At 34.1% G+C, this 20,776-nt stretch overlaps 1 protein-coding gene across 3 annotated transcripts in view; it reads left to right on the forward strand.

Moving 5' to 3' along the window:
• MICAL-like (protein) overlaps nt 1-20,776 on the forward strand; it is a 482,706-nt gene that overhangs the window by 401,894 nt on the left and 60,036 nt on the right. For all 3 annotated transcript variants that reach the window (XM_081751175.1, XM_081751177.1, XM_081751176.1), the window contains one exon: nt 7,182-7,264. In XM_081751175.1, the coding sequence (XP_081607301.1) occupies nt 7,182-7,264 (83 nt within the window). The remainder of the gene's footprint in view (nt 1-7,181; nt 7,265-20,776) is intronic.

The raw sequence follows: 20,776 nt of genomic DNA on the forward strand, positions 1-20,776 counted from the left end.
TATAGGGATGAGCACGAGTCAAGCTAAAACTCGACTCGACTCGAATTCAAGTCGAGTTTTGAGTCAATCAAGGGTAATATCCTCGCAGGGCCGGATTTCCCAATAGGCCCGGTGGGCCCGGGCCTATGGGCGCAAGCTCCCAGGGGGTGCACGGCCGAGAGAAAGAAAATTAAAAAATATCTAGAAATAAAAATAAATAGCCATAACTTAACATATTTTTTGAATTGATTTAAAAAATCAGGCTAATAAAGTATTCTGATTTTAAAGTTCATTGGAACAAATAATTGTTGGTAAAGTTAAAGATAAAATTGCATCGTAGAGTGGTGTTTAAGCAATTAACATATAGGCCTGATATAATTTTTTAATGAAGATTTTTAAAGAAAGTAACTTTAACCAGACTAGGGGGCGGAAAAAATTATTGGGCCTAGGGGCGTCAAAATGCTAAATCCTGCCCTGTATCCTCGAGTCGAGTTCCGAGCCGATTCAGTTTTTCGCGTCGAGTTTCGAGTCCAGTCGAGTTTGATAAATGGCTCGTTCGTTTTAAGTCGTCTTGAAACCATGGCCTGATTACACCGGAAAACGAAAGCTATGAGAAATGTAAGCTAAATAGTAATATGGAATACTTTTAGTGTTGCTCACGAGAGGGGACACGGCTCGCATCTCGTCTCGTCTCGATAGCGAGACCACAAGAGATTTTTTATAACAAGCTCATCTCGGCTCGGCTCAACTGAGAAGATGGCTCGAGCAGGTTCACTTGGAGTGAACCATCGGCTCGAGCTGGCTTGGTAGGGATGAGCCATTTGCTCGGTTCGGCTCAATTGAGCCGAGGGCTCTAGCCGAGTCGGTTGGGTGAGCTGTTGGCTCGGCTAACTTCTCGGTTCGGGTCGATAGTAAATGAGCTGTGAGCTGAGCTGCTCGAGTCGTTGACAATTCTAAACCCAGGCCGAGCAGTTTTGAAGATATTTGGCCAGTGCCCTCTAACTTTTAATAGTGTTTGGCTCGAGCCCGAATACTCAACCTAGACCCTCAACCCAAATTCAGAAGCTCGTGAACAATGTCCTTGACTCCTAGACTTCACGACTACCGAGGTTGGCAATCAACTAGTTTCTTAGTATTCAAATACAAACCGACTATCTTTCTTTTTATATACAGTGTTATAATAATAATAATAATAATAATAATAATAATAATAATAATAATAATAATAATAATAATAATAATAGCGGTAGTAATAGTAGTACGGAAAATTGAAGTCATATTTTTTTCTCAATTTTAAAGTTTCGGACCTAAAAGTAACGCGTTACTAACGCGTTACTTTCGAAGTAAAGTAACAGTTACTTTTTGGGGGCAAGTAACGCGTTACTAATGCGTTACATTTTAAGAGAAAGTAAAGTAACTTGTAACGCGTTACATTTTTACAAGTAACTTACCCAACACTGGATGCGGAGGTGATAGGCTAACAACAACCACTTGAAAATGATGAATTTGAGCAACAGAGAAGCATGACCTGTTAAACTGGGGCACTTATTTTGCAACAGTTCGTTTACATTTATTTGCGATCATCAGAGAAAGAGAGAGTGTGTGCGCGCTCGAAGTATTACATTTTACTTCGTTCTGTACTCTTTCACGGAGGAGATGCTATTATTATTATTATTATTATTATTATTATTATTATTATTATTATTATTATTATTATTATTATTCAGGGTACGTATTTTGTACATTGAGAAAAACCCTCTCCTCTTTTCTATATCTCTCTCTGAAATCTAACTGAGAACACATGGCAGTGTTAGTTCAGTTAGTCCAACGGTATAAAACGGCGTTGTACTATTAATAGATACATGCCAACATCCATTATCTAAAATTTTTGTATGCTTCTGAATCATACAATAAACTAAGTAATGGCACTTCAACTCATCATGAGCTATGCCCAGCCGATGCGTGATATAATCGTCACTAATAATACCATGAGCAAGATCAACACGAATTAGCACACCGATTTCCATTGTCATTAGTGGCTTTGTAGATTGGAGCTTTGCTGTGTCTTCAACCAGATAGCTCCAAAATCGCCTTAGGATACTGAGGCCTATGTATCCCCATTGAAATAGGAAGCACTAAAACAGGAATGTCATTTTAGGTCATTGAGGGTGCGACATTATTCTCCACGGATGTAAGTAGTTTCACATTTTTCATTAGTACATTACTATATATCAGCTAAAACATAAATAAAACAGGGCCAATTGCTAGTTTTATTTCTGTTTCGATCTGTATATAGTAATGCACTAATGCATATGTACCATGCACTTGCAGTAATATTATACAATGTAGAGTTAAATGGGAATCTTTTTATGATCTCACTACCGGGTTAAATAGCATACAGGTATTTGTTAAGAAAGAACTCCCCCCATGTACACGCTCAGAGAGAGATCTGGAACACCGAATAGATAACAATTTCTGAAACTTTAAGAGCTAGCCACACTGCTCGCGAAGGTCTGTGATCTGCTTGATCGCGCACACTCAATTGGACAATGCGTGGTGAGCACACTTCCAGCGCCATTATGTAACTACATTCATTGCACGGTGAGCCCATAGTTTGCATATTTCCGGCTTGTATAGCTTGTCTCTTGATTTCAAAGATTATAGTGTGGTAAAATGTATAGTAACATTCAAAGTAAATTCCAAGTCCTTTTTGGATCTGCTTCAAACTGGGACACATGTAGTTCAGATTCAACACTAAACTTCATTCAAATAAAGAAGGAATTTTATCTAACGTAAATACTTTTGTCAATAGTTCTGTAATTACCTTACCAATTGAAAGGTTGAGAACCAAAATTGTTAGAACTTACATGGAAATATTTCTTAAAGCCACTTAATTAATTCCCATTAAAAATGTATTTATGATACTTTGATGAGCTGGAAATATAACTTCATGTATAATTATTTGTTGGACATATTTGGCCTTATGCAGAATCGTTCTGGCGCGTGATTAGTGCTATACTAAAGAATTCGACTAACATGTTTCCTGCAGTAGTCAGGCCTTTAGTATGACTCTAATCATATGTCAAAACAACTCTGCATAAGGCTCATTATTACCAAGTTCCTTATCCAGCAGGTATGTATACTATTTTGTGAAGGTATAGCAGACTTTAAGAATCGTTACAAGAACATAGATTGTGACCTATTCTGGCAAAATTAGCATTCCCATTTCTGTGGAAACACTATAATCCAACCTTTTGGCAAATGTAAACCCCATCTCAGATTTAAAGTGTGCGGCTAGAGTTAGCATAAACATCCCAACGTCACAGCTTAGTTTGAAAATATAACTGAATGTCTTCCTCTATCAACATAGAAAGCTTTTGTAAATCGACACGAGATTTCTTTATCTTTCATATTTCTTCTTCTATAACTTGATTTTAATTTTCTCGCGAGAGGTTACACAAGACAAAACTCGATAGTCAAGCATGACCTAAATGGAAAACTTCAAACTCGGAGATGAGGATAGTTATCATGTTTTCACCATGTAGAAGTTAGCAGTAGGTCTCGCCTCATATGTTCTTGATGCTGAAATGGACAATAAAACTTCAGTCAGTAATATACGTTGGTTAGAAGAAGATGGTTGAAACTTTTAGTGGCTTTTGTAGACTTGGCTGCGATTGTGGGATAGGAAGAGTTGAGTACTTTAATGCTATCATAAAGGAGTGTGACATTTGTTACAACTTATCTAGTTCTTTCGTCATTTATTTGCAGTTTTGTTCGTGTTCATTTATCTACAGAACCCAATTAAAGGACGTAAAACAAGTGATAAAACTAACTAAATAAATGTACGTGATAATTTCATAATGGTGTCGTGTATACTCTTTATTCGCCACATACTGAGTATAATGCCTAATATTTTGCACCTGTAAAATACTTTACTGTCTCAGTGTATTTAATTGTTCTCAGTTGGGAACGTTGTATGTCAAATGTGGGCATGTTAGGTGCCCCCTAGTGGGATTGAAGGCGGAAGTTCGTAAATTGCAAGATGAAGAACAGACCCCCTGTGCCGTTGATGTATAGCTCTTTACGTCTTATGGATTAAGATAAACATAATATATTCACCAAGGTGTGCGTGTTAAATGAATACACCTTTTTTCCCCCCTGTTTATGGCCGTTGATTAAATTACTTTACCCAATATCACGTAATACAAAGACAAATTGTGTCCGCTCGTAAAGCAGAATATCCATACAACTGATCTGTCGTTTTCTATCACTAACTATACAGGTTCGTTCTTTAATTAAACTATCTGTATCTTTAATGATGCAGAAATAAAGAGAATCTATCAATCAAAACTGGAGGATACAGTAATGGCGTGTTTACTAGCAGTTTGTCAAGTTTTAGGTTTGGAAGCCTTTTCCGAAGTGGAAATAAAGCAATAAACGAGATAGCAATAGCATGTATGTATGTATGCTCAGATCATAAATCCAGAGGTACGAAAATAGAAACTTGTAAGTTTGTAATACGAAAAGGAATGATGGATTTCCACTGAAATCAGGAAGAGAGCAAGAACTAACGTAAGGGTAAGGTTTGTCTTCGTGAAATATCCTCATAATTGAAGCATCTATAGATTTCCAGTTACTTAAAAATGGTTTTAGCACTTCTACTAACGTAGTGCTTGTGTTTGCATTGGCAGTAAAGATGACGATTACGTATTACGTAAGTTTGAGAATCATCTTGTCGTGTCCTAATACTCGAAATACGTATTATATAAGCAGACAGAATATTTGTTCATTTTCTTTCCATTGTGGTAAGTAAGTGTCGAATAAGTGTATCAGATGTCATTAATTACATTTCAAAAATAGGTCAGAGTTCTTTTTGGGGATTAAAGCTGAGAACGTGTGTGTACGTGCAGTTTTCTGTAATTTCCTCTACTGAATGTAAGCAAGCAATTACTAAACATCTCGTTCTCGTTTCGAATCCACAGATCTGAACGGAATTCTCTATACTGATGATAATCTTTACTCTCTCGTAGTTAAATAGATAAACTATGTTAAGAGCGTTTGCTTCTTTCTCAGTTTCTGTGTCATGAATAGAAATAAGGTTTTAGAGCGCTTAATGCTCTAGAAAATCACGTTATACTTTGTAAATTGAAGTATACTGTAAGTATTTTTACTTCGTATTAAAATACTAAATTGTTTTACATAAAATGTCCAGTAATTAAGGTGAAGGTTTTTGATTGGTTGACAGTTCTATATGCACTATCAGTATTTCAGATTGTGAAGCAAAAATGGAAGGTCAAGAGGTTGTCTTTTGTATTCATATATTTGGCGGTATAAGGATATCATTACAGTTTTAGTGTCATGATTTAAGTACAGGAGGTCACTGCTCCTTGTTGCGGAGTTTTCTCACGGATTTCGTGCAATTGATCCATAATTCTCAAGTTTCCGTGGATGTGCTTCTTTCTTCATCTTATATAGAACCTTTCGGGCATAAAAGAATTTCACATATATCATCCATACACACACATTTAAACATATATGTCTCTCATTTTGCTCACAATTTCATCCTCCCTGAAGGTGTTTTCTTATAAATCTTGCATGGATGCTATTTGAAACTAAAAGAAAACGAGAAAGACTTACTGTGGATAGAAGCGAGCAGAGACCTTTTGTCGAAGTGACGTGATTGCAGTGGCCCATTTTTTGACGTTAACCTGTCCGAATTGTACCATCGCGTGGTGACGTGAAAATTGATGATGGCGTGATGTAACGTGTTCGTGATAGCTGCAAAGCACAAAAATGGTAACATATACACATATATACCTGCCACTTCCTTGGCGCTTATCCAGACACGAACAGAACAAATAGTATTACTTGTACAATATCTACTTTATTTTGTGCAAATTTTAATAGAATATTGCAATAATAACATTACAATACAATTAAGATATATGCTTACGTAATTGGATAATGTCAATGATATAAATTGTATATTCTTGTTAGTACTGCTGCAATGTTAAAAGAGATTGGTCGGTGTTTTTGTATTGCAGTAGTCAGCAATTCATTAAGGAAGAACTTCCAGAGTATCCTAATTTTTAAGACGCTTATCTTTGATGAGCTTGCTTAGTTTACATAGGGTGACCAGATGCACACGTTTAAAGAGTATTACACTCTTTAGGAGATTCAAATACTCAATACACTTTTTCTTCCAAAATTGTTGCTTTATACTCTTTTTCTGTGTTATATTCAAATGATTTGACATAAAAGCATTCAAAGCTTAAAAGTTGTTATTAATCTCATTTAGTGATATAACAATAAATGAATCCTTTTAACAGAAGAAATGGCTGAACTTTTCATTCTTTTATCGCACTTATATCATGAAGTAATAAATTCGACCTTTTCCTCTCTAGTTATGATAATATTAGAGTTCTCATTTTCGTGTTGATGTACCCCAGTATACTCTTTTTGGTCAAAATAGTTCTGGTCACCTTAATTTACGTAACATCTGTCGATTGTAACAATGGAATAGATTTTTGTTTCAAATTTGTTCGATAAATACTGATATTGGTACGAAATTCTACTTGCTCTGTCCGACTTATTAATTGGGTAGTCGGTGTAGTCAGCACACCGATTTATCGACTTCTATTGTCTCTATTTTCTAGTTCGTAGACGACAATTCATCATCGCATAATTCCCGTAGCTGTTCAACTTTTATATACCGAACGATCGGGGGCTAGTAGTTAGCGCTTTTGCTCAGCAATCAGGAGGTCCCAGGTTCGAATTTGATGGTTTCTATTCTAATAGGGTTTTTCAGACGAGTATTAGAATCCGAATGGCACCTTCAAATATAGAGTCTGACTGATGTCTTTTCCCACTATTGAAGTTTGTTGTTCAAGTATAAATTGACTCCACGGGATGTATTTGAAATTGTGCTAACCCAGCATTACATGCTCACCAAAGGTATATGGAAGCACATGTTTTGAAATATGTTTTGTCGTTTTCAAAATACGGATATACTATAGAAAATAGTATCAGAAATATATGTTGCGTTCCATTTTTAAATAAGATTGTTTTTGTCCGATAGCTTTTTGCATGTAAACTTTTTGGGTTTTCATCTATAATGCATGCTGTTGTTTGCTGCATTGAAGGATATAAAGAAATGATTTATCATTAAGAAAATGTTTCAGTGTATTTCTTTATTTTTTCAGAACCTTCACGGAAATCCCCTTCGAAACGAATGTCAAGTGACAGGGTAGTCAAATCGCCGACGTCGGAGAGTCCTCCAAGTAAAGTAAGCAATCACACTTTTCGATTTCATATTTCCTAGTTTTTCAACACTATCTTCGATGATATTCTAATGCAAACAGGCAGCTGTTGATCGGAAGACAGTCTTTATATATATATATATAATTACTTTAGTCTTTTCCCGTGTAATTTTAGTTTTTTTTTTTTTTTAATTAGTATTTCAGGAGTTGATATTTCATATTGTAAAACACTGTTCCATATAGGTTGTAGGTAGAGCAAGGTAAATAAATGAGTGTCCAAAATCGACTCCCACTACCGGCTTTTATTATACAAGTCACTATATAACAGTATTTACAGAAACACTACAATGTTATTCTCGTAACACCATGAGGTTGTTTGCAAACACAAGCGCAAAGTATTATTTGTATACAATGCCACGTGAAATATTACAATATATTAATGATTTATTCTTACACACCTGTATGAGTTCAGAACTCTTATGTATTATTTCTGTATCTCTGATTAACTCACCTTTTCTCAAGAGAAATGATTGCCCCTTTCTGGAAATAATTACTAGGTCTTGTTCTCTAAACGGTATTTCATCCTGGTATTTAATAATCCCGGTAAATGACGTAGTGGAAGGATAACTCCTGTTGTTTTGTATTAATGAAAGACTCATTTGGATATGTTAATAACATATATGATTTGGAAGAATGTGTATGAACAAACTCCGTATTAATATGGTACTTTAACATTTTAATTTCTGAAAGTTGCAGTTTCTTTAAAGAACCAACTTCGAATTTCGTATCATTTATTGGAAAAAACCAAATATTAATATTCATTTTCTTGTTGTTACATTTGTTACTACAAGACCGTATTACGTGTGTGAAGAAATGTTATTATTCGTTGATAGTGGTTAAGTTTGTGGTACAAAGAGAAGCTGTTATGATTTAGGGGATGCAGTGTTGATTTAAAAGCATTGTTTTAACGTATAGGTTTCTCCTTACCTTTCATCAAGTAATTTCATATAGTATACTACGTAGAATCAGTGAGTTAACAGTTGTATTTGGCAGATAAACAAATACAGCGCTTCCACTATAATAAATTTAATTCACATTCTATTGTGGGGTTCTTTTAATATGTCATAATAGAATATGTAACATTAGTCAGTTGCGTTTTTATTTGAAACTTAATGCTGGAAAAGTAGGTGCGGAAAGTTTCCCGAATGCTAAAATACCTGATGGGTTTTTCTGGCCCTATCAAACAGAGGAATATCTTTCTACAGAAAATGGCTGCCTGTTTGTATTTTAAGAGTGGGAGATATCTATTTAAAAATATTTTTATATATTTTATTAAAAACGTGGTATATCATCATTAAAGTGTATGTTGCCCAAAGTGAAATAAATAGTAGATTATAAGGACTAATATGCTAATTAGATCAGAAACGTTAAAAACATGATTTATTAAGTGTAATAAATAGTTGATTTAAGTTTTTTTTCTTTTTATGGGGAAGGGGGTCAGGGTAATGCATTAAATGTAATGGCAGATATATCTACTAAATTACAGTAAATATTAGTACTAAATTACAGTCCAATATTAGCTATTATTTGACGTATTCCTTATGTTTCATATACTGTGTAATTTTATGTATAATGTGTTATTTTAGCGTGCTATTTGATAAACATTTAGTGTTGCTTTATTTTATTTTATTTTTTAGTCTTGTATGTTTGTGTGTTTTGCATTTTACTCTTGCTTATTTTGCTTGGACTCTTTCTACATTGCTGTGGGAGCTTTGAAATAAAAGGAGGGTTTTCTGCTGTGTGACCTGAATTTTTCATTATCTTCCTTCTATCTAAATCCATATTCGTAACTTGGCATTTTTGCATGCTAATTTTTTCTAGTTGCTGGGATAAACTTAACTTCTTTTCTTATTTTGACTTGTAATTCCTATTAGTTTCTTTCGACAAAGATGGGAGAAAATGGTGGATTTTTTTTTTATTTTTTTTTTTTTGTATTAATTACACAGTAACATACAGATGGTATAATTCAATATTACACAACCTCTACTTAGTTTTTACCTTTTAGGACTAAGTAATTGTCGTTACTTCTATTTCGATTGTCACAACTAAGTATACATTACTCTGATAACGGAAAATACTTGTAGCTGTACTCAGGCTTTATCTTCTAAAATTTATTGTGTAGCTACCATATGATTTTGAGACATGGATTTTTATGTAGAATTTAATAGTTAATTGATACATAATTTCTTGAAGTCGCATAGTTTTCGAGGTTAGTTAAAAAAAAAAACAAAGCTAATAACTTCCTATTTCCGACAGACGTACTTTCGTAACTACGTTTATTAGTTTAATTTATTTATTTGGTAAACTTCTTGTCATTAAGTTATTGATGAGAAACTTATATGTACTCCAGGTGAAAATTGCCTTGAAATTAATATGAAAACTTGCGACAAACTTATCGAGTAAGATTAGGGCTCGTGTCCGTCCTGTATTTTACGGGATTTTCCCTTATTATGATATTATCCTGATATCCTGTTAAAATTTTCCGGAGCGCAGAGTTCGTCCGCAAACTGTGGATTTGTGTTTAACATTCTTATTCTTGAATTTAAAACATGTAATTGTCAGCAAATTGATAGCTCTTGTCACAATCAAATGCCATATCAATTGGCAATACTTTTTATATTGTGAAAATAGTACCACTAGCGTACACAATAGTAGCCTCAATTTTAAGACCGGTGCTATAATTAATATAAATTATTTTCTCTGTGCAGACGTTCGAAGTAAGGGAAGCAAAATTTTGTTGGTTCAAATCTAATCTTAAGTATAAACCCTACACAAGTTGTTAGTTGTCAATGTATACAATGTGACATATTGTTGTGTAAAGCGTGTGATGAGAAATATAGATCAGAAATTGATTCTTGCTTCATCATCATTTTCGTGGTCGCCTTAATCATTTTTGGAATGCAGATTAGAATTTATTAACAACAGGGAAATTTTGTAAGATTAGTCAGTGACAGTATAATAAACGGCACGGCCAAAGCAAACAGTTTGAAAAACTTAGATGATAAAATGGTATAAGTACTAAAGTTATTTAACCGTAACCAAGTAGTCTCATCGCCATTTTTCTTTTCATTATCCCATGGAGACTCTGAAATGTTCACTCAATTGAAAAAGAATAGAAGCTTAAAAGACAAAATTAATTTAAGGAGAAAATAATAATAAAAAAAAATAAAAAAAAAAGAATGTGTTAGTAGACATTACCAACGACTAGTCAAGCGAACCAAGTCACAGAAGGTTCATTCGTGAAGGTCGGAATCTTTTATTGTCGTTCTAATTAGTCCGTAGTCGTCCTCACAATGAAACCCTCCTCCTTCGCGTCCCCCATCTCATTCAGTTACTGGGCTCATGATCAGTCAGTCTTTCAGCCAGCCAGTCTTTGAATTGAATGCTCAGTGTTAATAATACGGAGTGTGGAAGCTACAAAAGCCCTTTAGTATAAACATAGATGGATGGAGGAAAGTGGCTCAGATATGAAGGAGACAGTTTTCCGTCTTCTCTGGAATCGATTCTTCCGGGAGTTGTTTGTATCCGTCGTAGTATGTGTTGTGTTCTATTTGATATGGTTCGTTTCGTCCAGGTTCCTGGAATGGTTGGCACGGATCAAACATCGGCAACGTATCGCTGCCAAAATGAAAGATTGGAGTCCTGGAAAGATTCAACGTTATCAGGTTTTCTTATATTTATAAGAGAAGTTAGCTGTGTAGGCGTGAATATACCAATATTTCGTGCTACGTAGGTTGTGTGTAAAATAAGTCAAGCCATATTTGTTTAAAATAAGTCGAGCCATATTTATTAGGAATATTATAAGAAGTCAGATTATAAAGAGATAGTTGTAAAGAATTTTTATTCAAATTACAAAATTCGAAGCAATGGAGAAAACTAAAATGTGTTAGGTAGGGACATACTTATTTTCTCGTAACTTTTCTTTAGACTAAACATTTATAAAATGGTAAAATCTATAATTTTCTTCCGAATATCTACGCAATCCTATATATATTCGAAATCCATAATTTACACGATCGTATAGTATGTTACAATTTCATCACTCTATTTTTAACTTTTGTGCTTAATTTCTTAACCGTTTATTTGAAATGCTTACTATAAAAGATATCACATGGGCGTCCTGACAATTTATCCTTCTACTCAAGTCAGTATTCGTACCAGCGTGGTTTAGTATATCTTGGTACCAGTAAGGCTGGCATTGGGAAAAATTCAGTCAGTTTGAACCTTCTTAAGACAGACATTACTATCTGCATCAATTCCATCAGATAAACCTCTGAGTGAGTGTGAAGTTTCTCACCTTCTATTGCTAAATTACTTGGCAGGTCGTGGTCGCAGGTTCAAATCCGCTTGGAGTGTTATGTTTCGGGTACGAACCCACATACTGGTTCGAATGTCACTTTCATAATAGGCCTCACTCTTCGTGGATGTGTTCGAAAGGACGTTAGGCAAAATACTTTCAGTGAGCCCTGAATGAGTTCTTGGTATTTAGTGATGCGTGTATTAATTAGTAATTTAATTCCGAAAGTTTTAGTTCCGCTTAACAGGAAATATGTATTTTTTAACGTTGATAGAAGCATACTATTTCTTCAGAAGATGTAAGATTTCATCAGAATACTGTATGTAAAAATCTCTGACGCTTGAATAAAAAGAATATTGAATATTCTTCTCTCGTGGTGACTTCTGAAATTAACATTACAAGATAGATGCTAAAGTTTACGTTTATTGCTTACAAAACATAAATGAAAATGTATAACACAAAGCAAATTAAGATAGAACAATAAATAAAGAAACGGAGAGGCTTTTAAAGAAAAACCAAAAGAAGTAACAAACGGTACAATTTTAGATGGAAAATACTGTAATAAGATTGTGAAATTTTCCTTATTCGATCTATAGAGTAACTGTTGAATGCTTAATATTGCCGATATAAAGTAAGACGAGATCTTGAAAACTCGCAATAAATATAAAAAGGGACGATTTATTTTTAAATTAAGATAAGGAAATTTACCATGCAGTGCAGAGTGCAAAATTTCAAAGTCAGACACACTCGTCAATCCAAAAATGATGGTCGCCAATATCTCTCACGTACAAATTATGAGAGCCCTCCCCCCGACGGCCTTTACTGTGACAAAGAAAGATATTACATCAGGGCATAAAATTGTAAAACCAGACAACTAAATTCAGGATAATCAATTTGATTTGAACAACTCATATACATGTTAAAAAATATCTTACCTTAAGACTTCACGTTTGTGGAACGCTCTCTCTCTGCACAGAAGTACCAGTTGGCGAATGCAGTTTTCGAATCAACGTCCTTAAGTGAAGAGCCACTGATGGAAATGGTGAGCAAATCACCCAGTGTGTCAGTCCTAAGTGGATTCCTGTAGGCAGTCTTAACTCTGTTGAGACTGCTGAAGCCCCTCTCACATGAAGCAGTACTTACAGGTAAAACTGCACAAAATGTGACAATTTCAATTGAGGATGGGAAAGCAGGGGCGAATTACAACGTTGTGAAGACTTTACTTTTCATGTCCGTTGTGAAGACTTCACACTTCGTGTTTTCTCTCCCTCAGTGACAATTATTTTTGTGCGAAACATAAACTGCGCAGCCCTATGCGTTTAGGCAGAAATCATCACTACCGACACTGGTCGCCAGCTCGAAATTTCTAGTCGCCAATGGCGACCTGGCGACCGGAAATTTTGCGCCCTGATGCAGTGCATAAATAGTAAATGTTTAATGATTTAACACTTACGTATAGTTGAATTGTGAGATGACACAAGTGCTCAATTTACATAGGTAGTTGTAACAGCAGAAAAAGAAAAAAAACTCCGAAACTATGACGAACTTAGAGAATCCTCCATATTAGTTGACTGAAGGCTAATTATTATTTTATTTATTTATTTATTTATTTATTTATTTTTGACATAATATCCACTTACTTCTTCATTTTTATTTTATTTCTTTTTCCTTTCTTAAAATCTCTAGTTTAGGTCATAGTTAATTATACTTTAAAAAATTGCCGAACTTGTCTAGGGTGATGGGTTGCTTTTGCAGATTATCTTTATTGCCTGTGCTCCTTGTTTATTTGTATTTAAAAAATAAAATCTTATTTTTTGCCTTTAACCTGACATTTTTCAGACTGGTTCTGGTTCTTGATTGTCCTTTCTCAAGGTAACTTAGTTTTTTTCTTAATTAATGTTCCCCATATCTTGTCTTCTGTATTCCCAGCTTTCTTGCCTCTGCAAGAAAGCAGTGTGGGTGCAGCTATTACAGACGAGAAAAAATAAAAAGATAACTTTCATTCGTATACGTACATACGTAATTTGTACATTCACCCCTACTATATACAATTTGCATGTTGTAGGTTGATGATTACTTACGTGCATCACACACTGTAACTGACATGCATATACCTACGGATATATGCTTTTTTTTTTAAATATTGTTTCCTACACATTTCTTGTAGTCGACAGTTTAGTACGGCTATATCTGTATATATTTATATGAATGTATGTATGTATGTGGGTGTGTGCGAGTGTAGATGTATGTGTGACTTTTGCATACTTCCAGGCAGAAAATTCGATTTCGATAAAACATAAAATAACAATTATCATTAAAAATACAATCATTGTCTGTGTTTATTGCCACCTGAATACTAATTTCAGTGTCCGTTTCAATTTGTGTAGGTATTTTGATAACTGCTCGAATCAGTTATTCCCGTAGATCGTCAGTTTCAAGTCAGTACCTAAGCTCCTCTTCATGAAATAAGAAATTCACTCGGATACATTCTTTAAAAGGTGGGAGGGGAAAAAAATCGGAAAGAAAAATTTATAAAATTGTCGTTGGCTAAGGTCGTCAATAAACGTAGTTAAAAAAAAAAAAAAAAAAAGCTAAATAGAGATGGTGATATTTTTAAACTTTCTTAGTTTTCGTACCTATTTTATCCATTCTTAGAAAAATATTTTTCACATATTTCCTGAGAAAGAATACAAATAATGTAAGCCAAAATGTTGTAAATATCCATAATCGGAATCACTAAATTAAATAAGTATCGAAGTTTTTATTTCTTTTTTTAATTCATGTGTGTGTGTGTAATCGTAATTACCTTCACACTTATGTGATTATTAAGCCCACATATTGATTCAGGAACAGAAAAATGAAATGTAACCGAGAAACAATTTCTTATCAAAAAGATATAATCATTGTCTCCTTTTAATAATTACAATTGGTGCATACAATTATAATAAACAATAGAGAAAGAAATTTTGAAATAATAAAGCGAATAATTTGTCAGTCTACATTGTAATGTAAGAACTTCATTAAATTTAGGGAAATATTATATCTCAGCTGCAATTTTGGTCAATCAGTAAGGAAACATTTTTATTGTTCTGATGTTAATTGTTTCTCCTATCTTTGGCCCTAATTACCAGAGAAAATAGTTTTATACATTGGTAGTAATACGACCAATCAATATAGCTCGTAGTTTGGTGTTCGCATACAAAATACAAATCGCAAAACTACTAACATAAGTATCATCGCAGAAGTGAATAATGCAATATATATATAAAATATAACGTTTATCGCGTGTGAAAACTCTAGAAAACCATTTATTTCATCTTCCTTCTTTAAATGTGGAAGTTAATTTTGAACACGACGTATGTAAGGAAATCAGTCATGTATGGCGATGCGTATCTTGTATAATATTAGTATAATTTATTGTAGTTAGAAATATTGCTTCCTGCACCTCGATTATAAATTTAATATGTTGTAGTTTAATGAATTATGTGCTGCAAAAGTCCATTATCTGTTTCACGAATGTGTGTATTCCATGTAATAGTTTCGTTTCAATCAAAGGTCTTCACCTATACGTTAGCTGACATAGTAGCAATCTTGACGAAGGTTTGACTGACATAGGCAAACGTTCGATTTGATTCCTTCGTAGAAGACATGTTTTTAAAGAACTTTTAAAATTGGATGAGTCTGATATTATAAATGTTTCTGTAACTACGTAAAAATTGACTTATGCTAATGAGCAATGAGTACTGAATACATACTAATGAGAGGATTTTTAAATACGAGACGGGAAGAAAGAACGATATATTACCTAGTTTGTGAAGCTAGCTGATCCTGAAGTCTTTTGGCCGTGGTACAAATTCCGTCTCTGTCTCTTTCAAAATTAGCATGATGAACATTACACTCCAGAGTTATCGAAAAGAAAGAAAGAAATAAAAGAGAAAAACTGATAATATTTAAAGGTTGTCTTACGATATCATGGTAATAACATTAATATTTCAAGCGAATATATTAATAAACCTCAGCCGAGGGGAATACTAACGTTGATATTTTACACTTTTCTAATTACAAATTAGTTTCGTTACAAATTAGAATTTAAAAACCTTTCATTAAGTTTTAGACGCAAATCATTATGTTAATACGAACGAGACCATTACACACTCAGAGAACTTCTACCTGTATCCAAAATGTAATCAAAAGTTACGTGAAATTGTTTCAGAAATAGGCTTCCAATTTTTCTCATGTCACAGGCAGGGAGTGGAGAAACTTGTCAAAGTAGCAGGAGAAGCTTTCGTAAATGTTCGTGAACGTGAAACAGGAGACTCATTAAATATATGCTTGAACCATGAAAACGCAGTCTTCGTCTTAAAGTGAAACTTCTCAAAGACAAAAGTGTGTCTGTGGTAATTTGTAGATTGGTACAGCCTATAGTAGGTATTTGTTTATGTGCATGAATACAGCCTAATTCAATAGACGAGTCAGTAAATTATAGTCTGCCCCGTAAAACTATTCTTAAAGACAATGAAAAATATTAAACATGGAAAATGTACCAGGCATTATATACAAAATGCTGTTAAAACCGCCTCCAAAGTATAGACCAAGAAATACAGGTGCGCAGTTTATCACGCTTTAATTGTTGGGCACTCAAATTTATGCACTATGCGAAAGGTCTTGGAAACAATTATAGTTCATATAATATCGTTTGCAGATATTACCTAGTTCACTTCCTAGGTTATTTTATATTCTTGATTATCTTTAAACTAGTCACTAAAATTTAAAAAAAAAAAATGTTGGGATGAGCTTAGGGAATGACCTTAAGCCAACTTTTCAATGTTGTTATTTTTTTTTAAATAAATATATACACCTTACTGCACACAGTATGAAGACCGAGTCTTAGTGCTAACAATTTGATATATGTCATTGGCCTTAGAAATGTCGAAATATTTTGTGCCTGGTATGTATGCAAATGTAACATGTTACACAAATCCATTATAGCTAAATATCGGAGATAACGTAATAATCACATGTCTTCATTAGTCTGTGCTAAACTGTACTGTAAACATTTAACATGTGTTCAATTAGGTTTAGTTTGATCCATCTAGTTGTTAGCTTATTTTAAATTTTAATGAAGTGCGTATTGAGTGGTCACCTAAGAGTGAGATGCTACGATGTCATAGTTTGCTGATGAAATGATTTTACTAATTATAAGTGAAGTTGCTAAAAGAACTACACTTTTTAAAGAATAAATTGATTAGAATTAAACTCATTTTTTAAGAATGTTTAACGCCACTTCCAATTCTTTCACATACTCTATAAACAATATTACTGAAGTTCTCCACGTTATTCTCTGTAATTCTGTGCAATATACTTTATCTATTAAAAAAAAAAAAAAAAGATTGTTTTCTACACAAAAAGAAAATTCTACACAGAAATTATATTTTCATTTGATTTTCGCAGTAAATAAGTACATATTTATTTATTTACTTATTGCGAAAATCAAAAGATAATATGATATATATATATATATATATATATATATATATATATATATATATATATATATATATATATATATATATATATATAAATATGTAAAATAATAAATTATATGTCTGTATGTAAGTTTTGCAACTTACCTGTAGAAGGTGATTTGGCGCATTCCAATTATAGAGCTGAAAGTTTTTTTTTTCACTCTTTCTTATTTTAAAATGGAGACCGAGGGCCCCATTAATGGAAATTTAAGCCTATAGTGTTCTACACTCTGTCATGTTCAAATAGTAGACAGGACTTCATATAGCCTTAACTCCCCCCCTTCCCTCTGAGTGTTCTGTACGAAGGCAAGTTCTAGCCCATATATTCAACGTTGCTAGATGGGGCCATTAAGTCAATAATGGAGGAGTAGGGAGGTTAGTTTCTTTCTTTTGATTAAAAAGGAAATATAGCAAATTAATAATTACGAACTGGAGCAGATAAACTAGTTGAGAGTTGTGGTTAGGGATACCACGTATGCAAGACCTGTGTAATTATGGTTTCATTACCCAGGAAGTCACTTTGTGCATGTCAATTAATTATTCCTTCGATATAAAGTATTCCGATTTCTTGCATTGTCAGGGAGCCAGAATATTCACAGAGGGGTATCTTAATCTTGACATGCAAAATAAGTCGAAATAAATGAGTAAATAAATAAATACGGTACCTAGAACCCCCTCTAATTGAAGCCCCTTCCCCACTCAGTTTCCTGTAATCCAGCTTCTTTGCAGGCGAGATAATGTGGAGAAAAGATCTGTTCTGGAGTGCATGATACAGGATGATGGTCTATTCACACGCCAGCTGTACCGGATTTTCAAGTCCTGACGTTGGTTCGAAGTCTTACGTGAAAAAGTAGATCCCTTCCTTTATAATCGAAACATAAGGACGTAAAATAAAATCAGGGGACTAATGGAAGCTACCCTAAAATAGATTCGTAACGACCCCACTGGCAGATAGACCCTGACATTGAAAACTTGGAAGATGTAGCTTTCACGTCTGAACTTCGTATTTTTATAGATCCCTTTTCGTTGTCGAGTCATATTTATCTGCACCGCCACCGTACCCTCCCAAAACGTTGCACCAATGGCACTGTCAAGATAGGTCATAGTATGGAGAACGTCTAGGGCCTAGGGGGCTGAATGTAAATTAAAAATCCATTTTTCGTTCGTTTTAGAGATACAGCGAAAGTACACCACCTCAATACATTTGTAGGGGTGGCACTGACAGACAGGGTATAACATAAAAAATGACCAGGTAAATCAAAAGTAGACTCCGAATCAGAAGATTTTTTCTTGATGATTTTATTTGTTCTTAAAACACAGAATGTTGTTGGGATGACGTACACCATGACACACAAACAAAATTTAAAAAATGAAATGACATCTTGGAGTTTTACGTCCCACGATTATGCCGGCTAGACTAAACGAGACGGTGATAATGAGAAGTGAATAAAATGGTGGAATGAAGAAAGTGGGAGGAAACCTGAGCACACAGTGTTTGTCCACCACAAAGCTCATTTGGCGGGAGCTGGGATCGAGCCCGGGACCCCATGCGCCAGAGGTGAACGCTCTACCATTGAGGTTACCGCTGCCCCCACAAACAAAATGAATGTAAATAAGGTGCTTTTCCTTTCCAAGTCGCTAAAAATGTAGAGGAAAGTAGTACAATATAGAAATAGGCGGTACATTAATATCCATTATATTTCACTATTCTTTGTAGCGGCTGATGCATCCAAAAAGAATGGTGTATGTATGACCGAGATTGAAGGATGACATAATAAAATATCGCAAAATTAAGAGGAAATTATTGTATAACAAAGATGTAAATACTGCTCCTGGGAAAGGAACTCATGCTCACTATAATGAGTTGCAGAAAATTTGTATTCGTATCGATTTTTTCTGTAAATTTTATCATAAGTTTATGGACGATCGTTTTAAATAGAATTTAATAATTCACTGAAATACAAATACTATTAATTAGTAAACTCATAGTTTCAATATGTAGCAGGAAAAATGCTAGTGTGTTAGATGAAATGCGATTTTATGTAATATATAATAAATTGCTTGTAGAAATAATAGTAAATGTTAGTGTATATGTTAATTAGTAGTCATAAAATGATAAGTAGAAAATAAGATCACAAATACGTATTAATTTCTTTTTTTCTTTCTTTTTTTTTTTTTCTTTTAAGTGCTAATGCTTGTGAAGTTAAAATTTACGAAATGATGTTTGTAGACGCTGGATAGTTCATATAATTTCCCCAAGTGAAAGAGATACTGAATAATATTATGCAATTGAGTAGTTTCCTTTTCAAGTAGAGTAGAGTGATTCTATTCATTTAAAAATAATATTAGATTTACTAGCTGGAGGAAATACAAGATTATAAAAATCACTCTATGTCAATGAAATGTCAATGTAAGACATTGTTTTCTTAAAATAACTTTATATGTAAATCTACCATCGAAAAATTTTGAAATGATATTGTCGATAATGATGTAGAAAGTTCTGGATTTCCCTAAGCTTAATATTACAGTAGTTCTGCCAGTCAATTTAAAAAGTGCTACATTGCATTTAATAGTGTTGGATTCCTGCACCAGTATTCCTTTTTTTTCAGCCCATTGTTTTATATGGTGAACTAATTTTCTTTCTTTTTTTTTAATCAACTGGAATATTAATGGTTTGATTTTACTAATTTCTTCTTCAAATTTCGGCAGGTGCTCATGTGGTTCGGATTCCACGTTTGAACTAGGTCCATGTCTCATATAGCCTCGCTGCTGAAAGGGACGCTAAACTAAAAATGACATCACATCTTGAACTCTACTTAAATATCTCTTACTTTTTGATAATTATTTTTGTATGAGGGCCGTTTGGAAGGTAACCCCCGATTGGTTAAAAAAGAAACACCAAAGTGAGTAAGAAGAATGTATTATATACATCTGAAAATTACATCTTTGCTCTATTTTTCAACATAGTTTCCACAAACATTCCGGCACTTATCCTAGCTTAGAAATTCCATCAGTATAAAAATCTTCTGTCTGTGCCTACTTCCTGTAGCTTAACCTTCGTTACTACTCACATAACATAGTCCTAGAATTTTGTGGAAATTCATCGGAAAGCTCCGAGATTGTGAAACGTCGATTTTCACGAACTTTTCCATCAATTTTCTGAACGAGTTTATTAGTGATCACTAATGGCTTGCCACTCCTCTCTTCGTCATGAATGTTTTTTTTTCGTCCACTTTTAAATGAACGAACCCATTCACAAACAACTTCTTCACTCATTACACTTGGTCCATACACGGCACAGAGTTCCCGATCAATAGCTGCTGCCGAATATGGTTTTGCCGTAAGAAAACGTATAACAGCTCGCACCTCGCACTTGGCGGGGTTTTCTACTGCAGCACACATTTTGAAACGCTACAAAAGTGAAGCTAGTGATCAGATAACCTTCACTCTAGCATGGCTGGATGGAGGCTGATCTACGCGCACATCTGTGCAAAGATGGTAGCGCTCGCCCCACTACTTCACGCACTGACTAATCAGAGGTTACTTTCCGAATGCGCCTCGTAGCATTTAGTTTTAACATTTAACAATAAAATTTTAATTTAAGCGAGGGAAATTTAACCACACTTGAAGAAGAAATCAGTAAAAGTACGTAATTA

This window comes from Thermobia domestica, chromosome 3 (genome assembly GCF_964235325.1).
Source record: "Thermobia domestica chromosome 3, izTheDome1.hap1.1, whole genome shotgun sequence".
NCBI lineage: Eukaryota > Metazoa > Arthropoda > Insecta > Zygentoma > Lepismatidae > Thermobia > Thermobia domestica.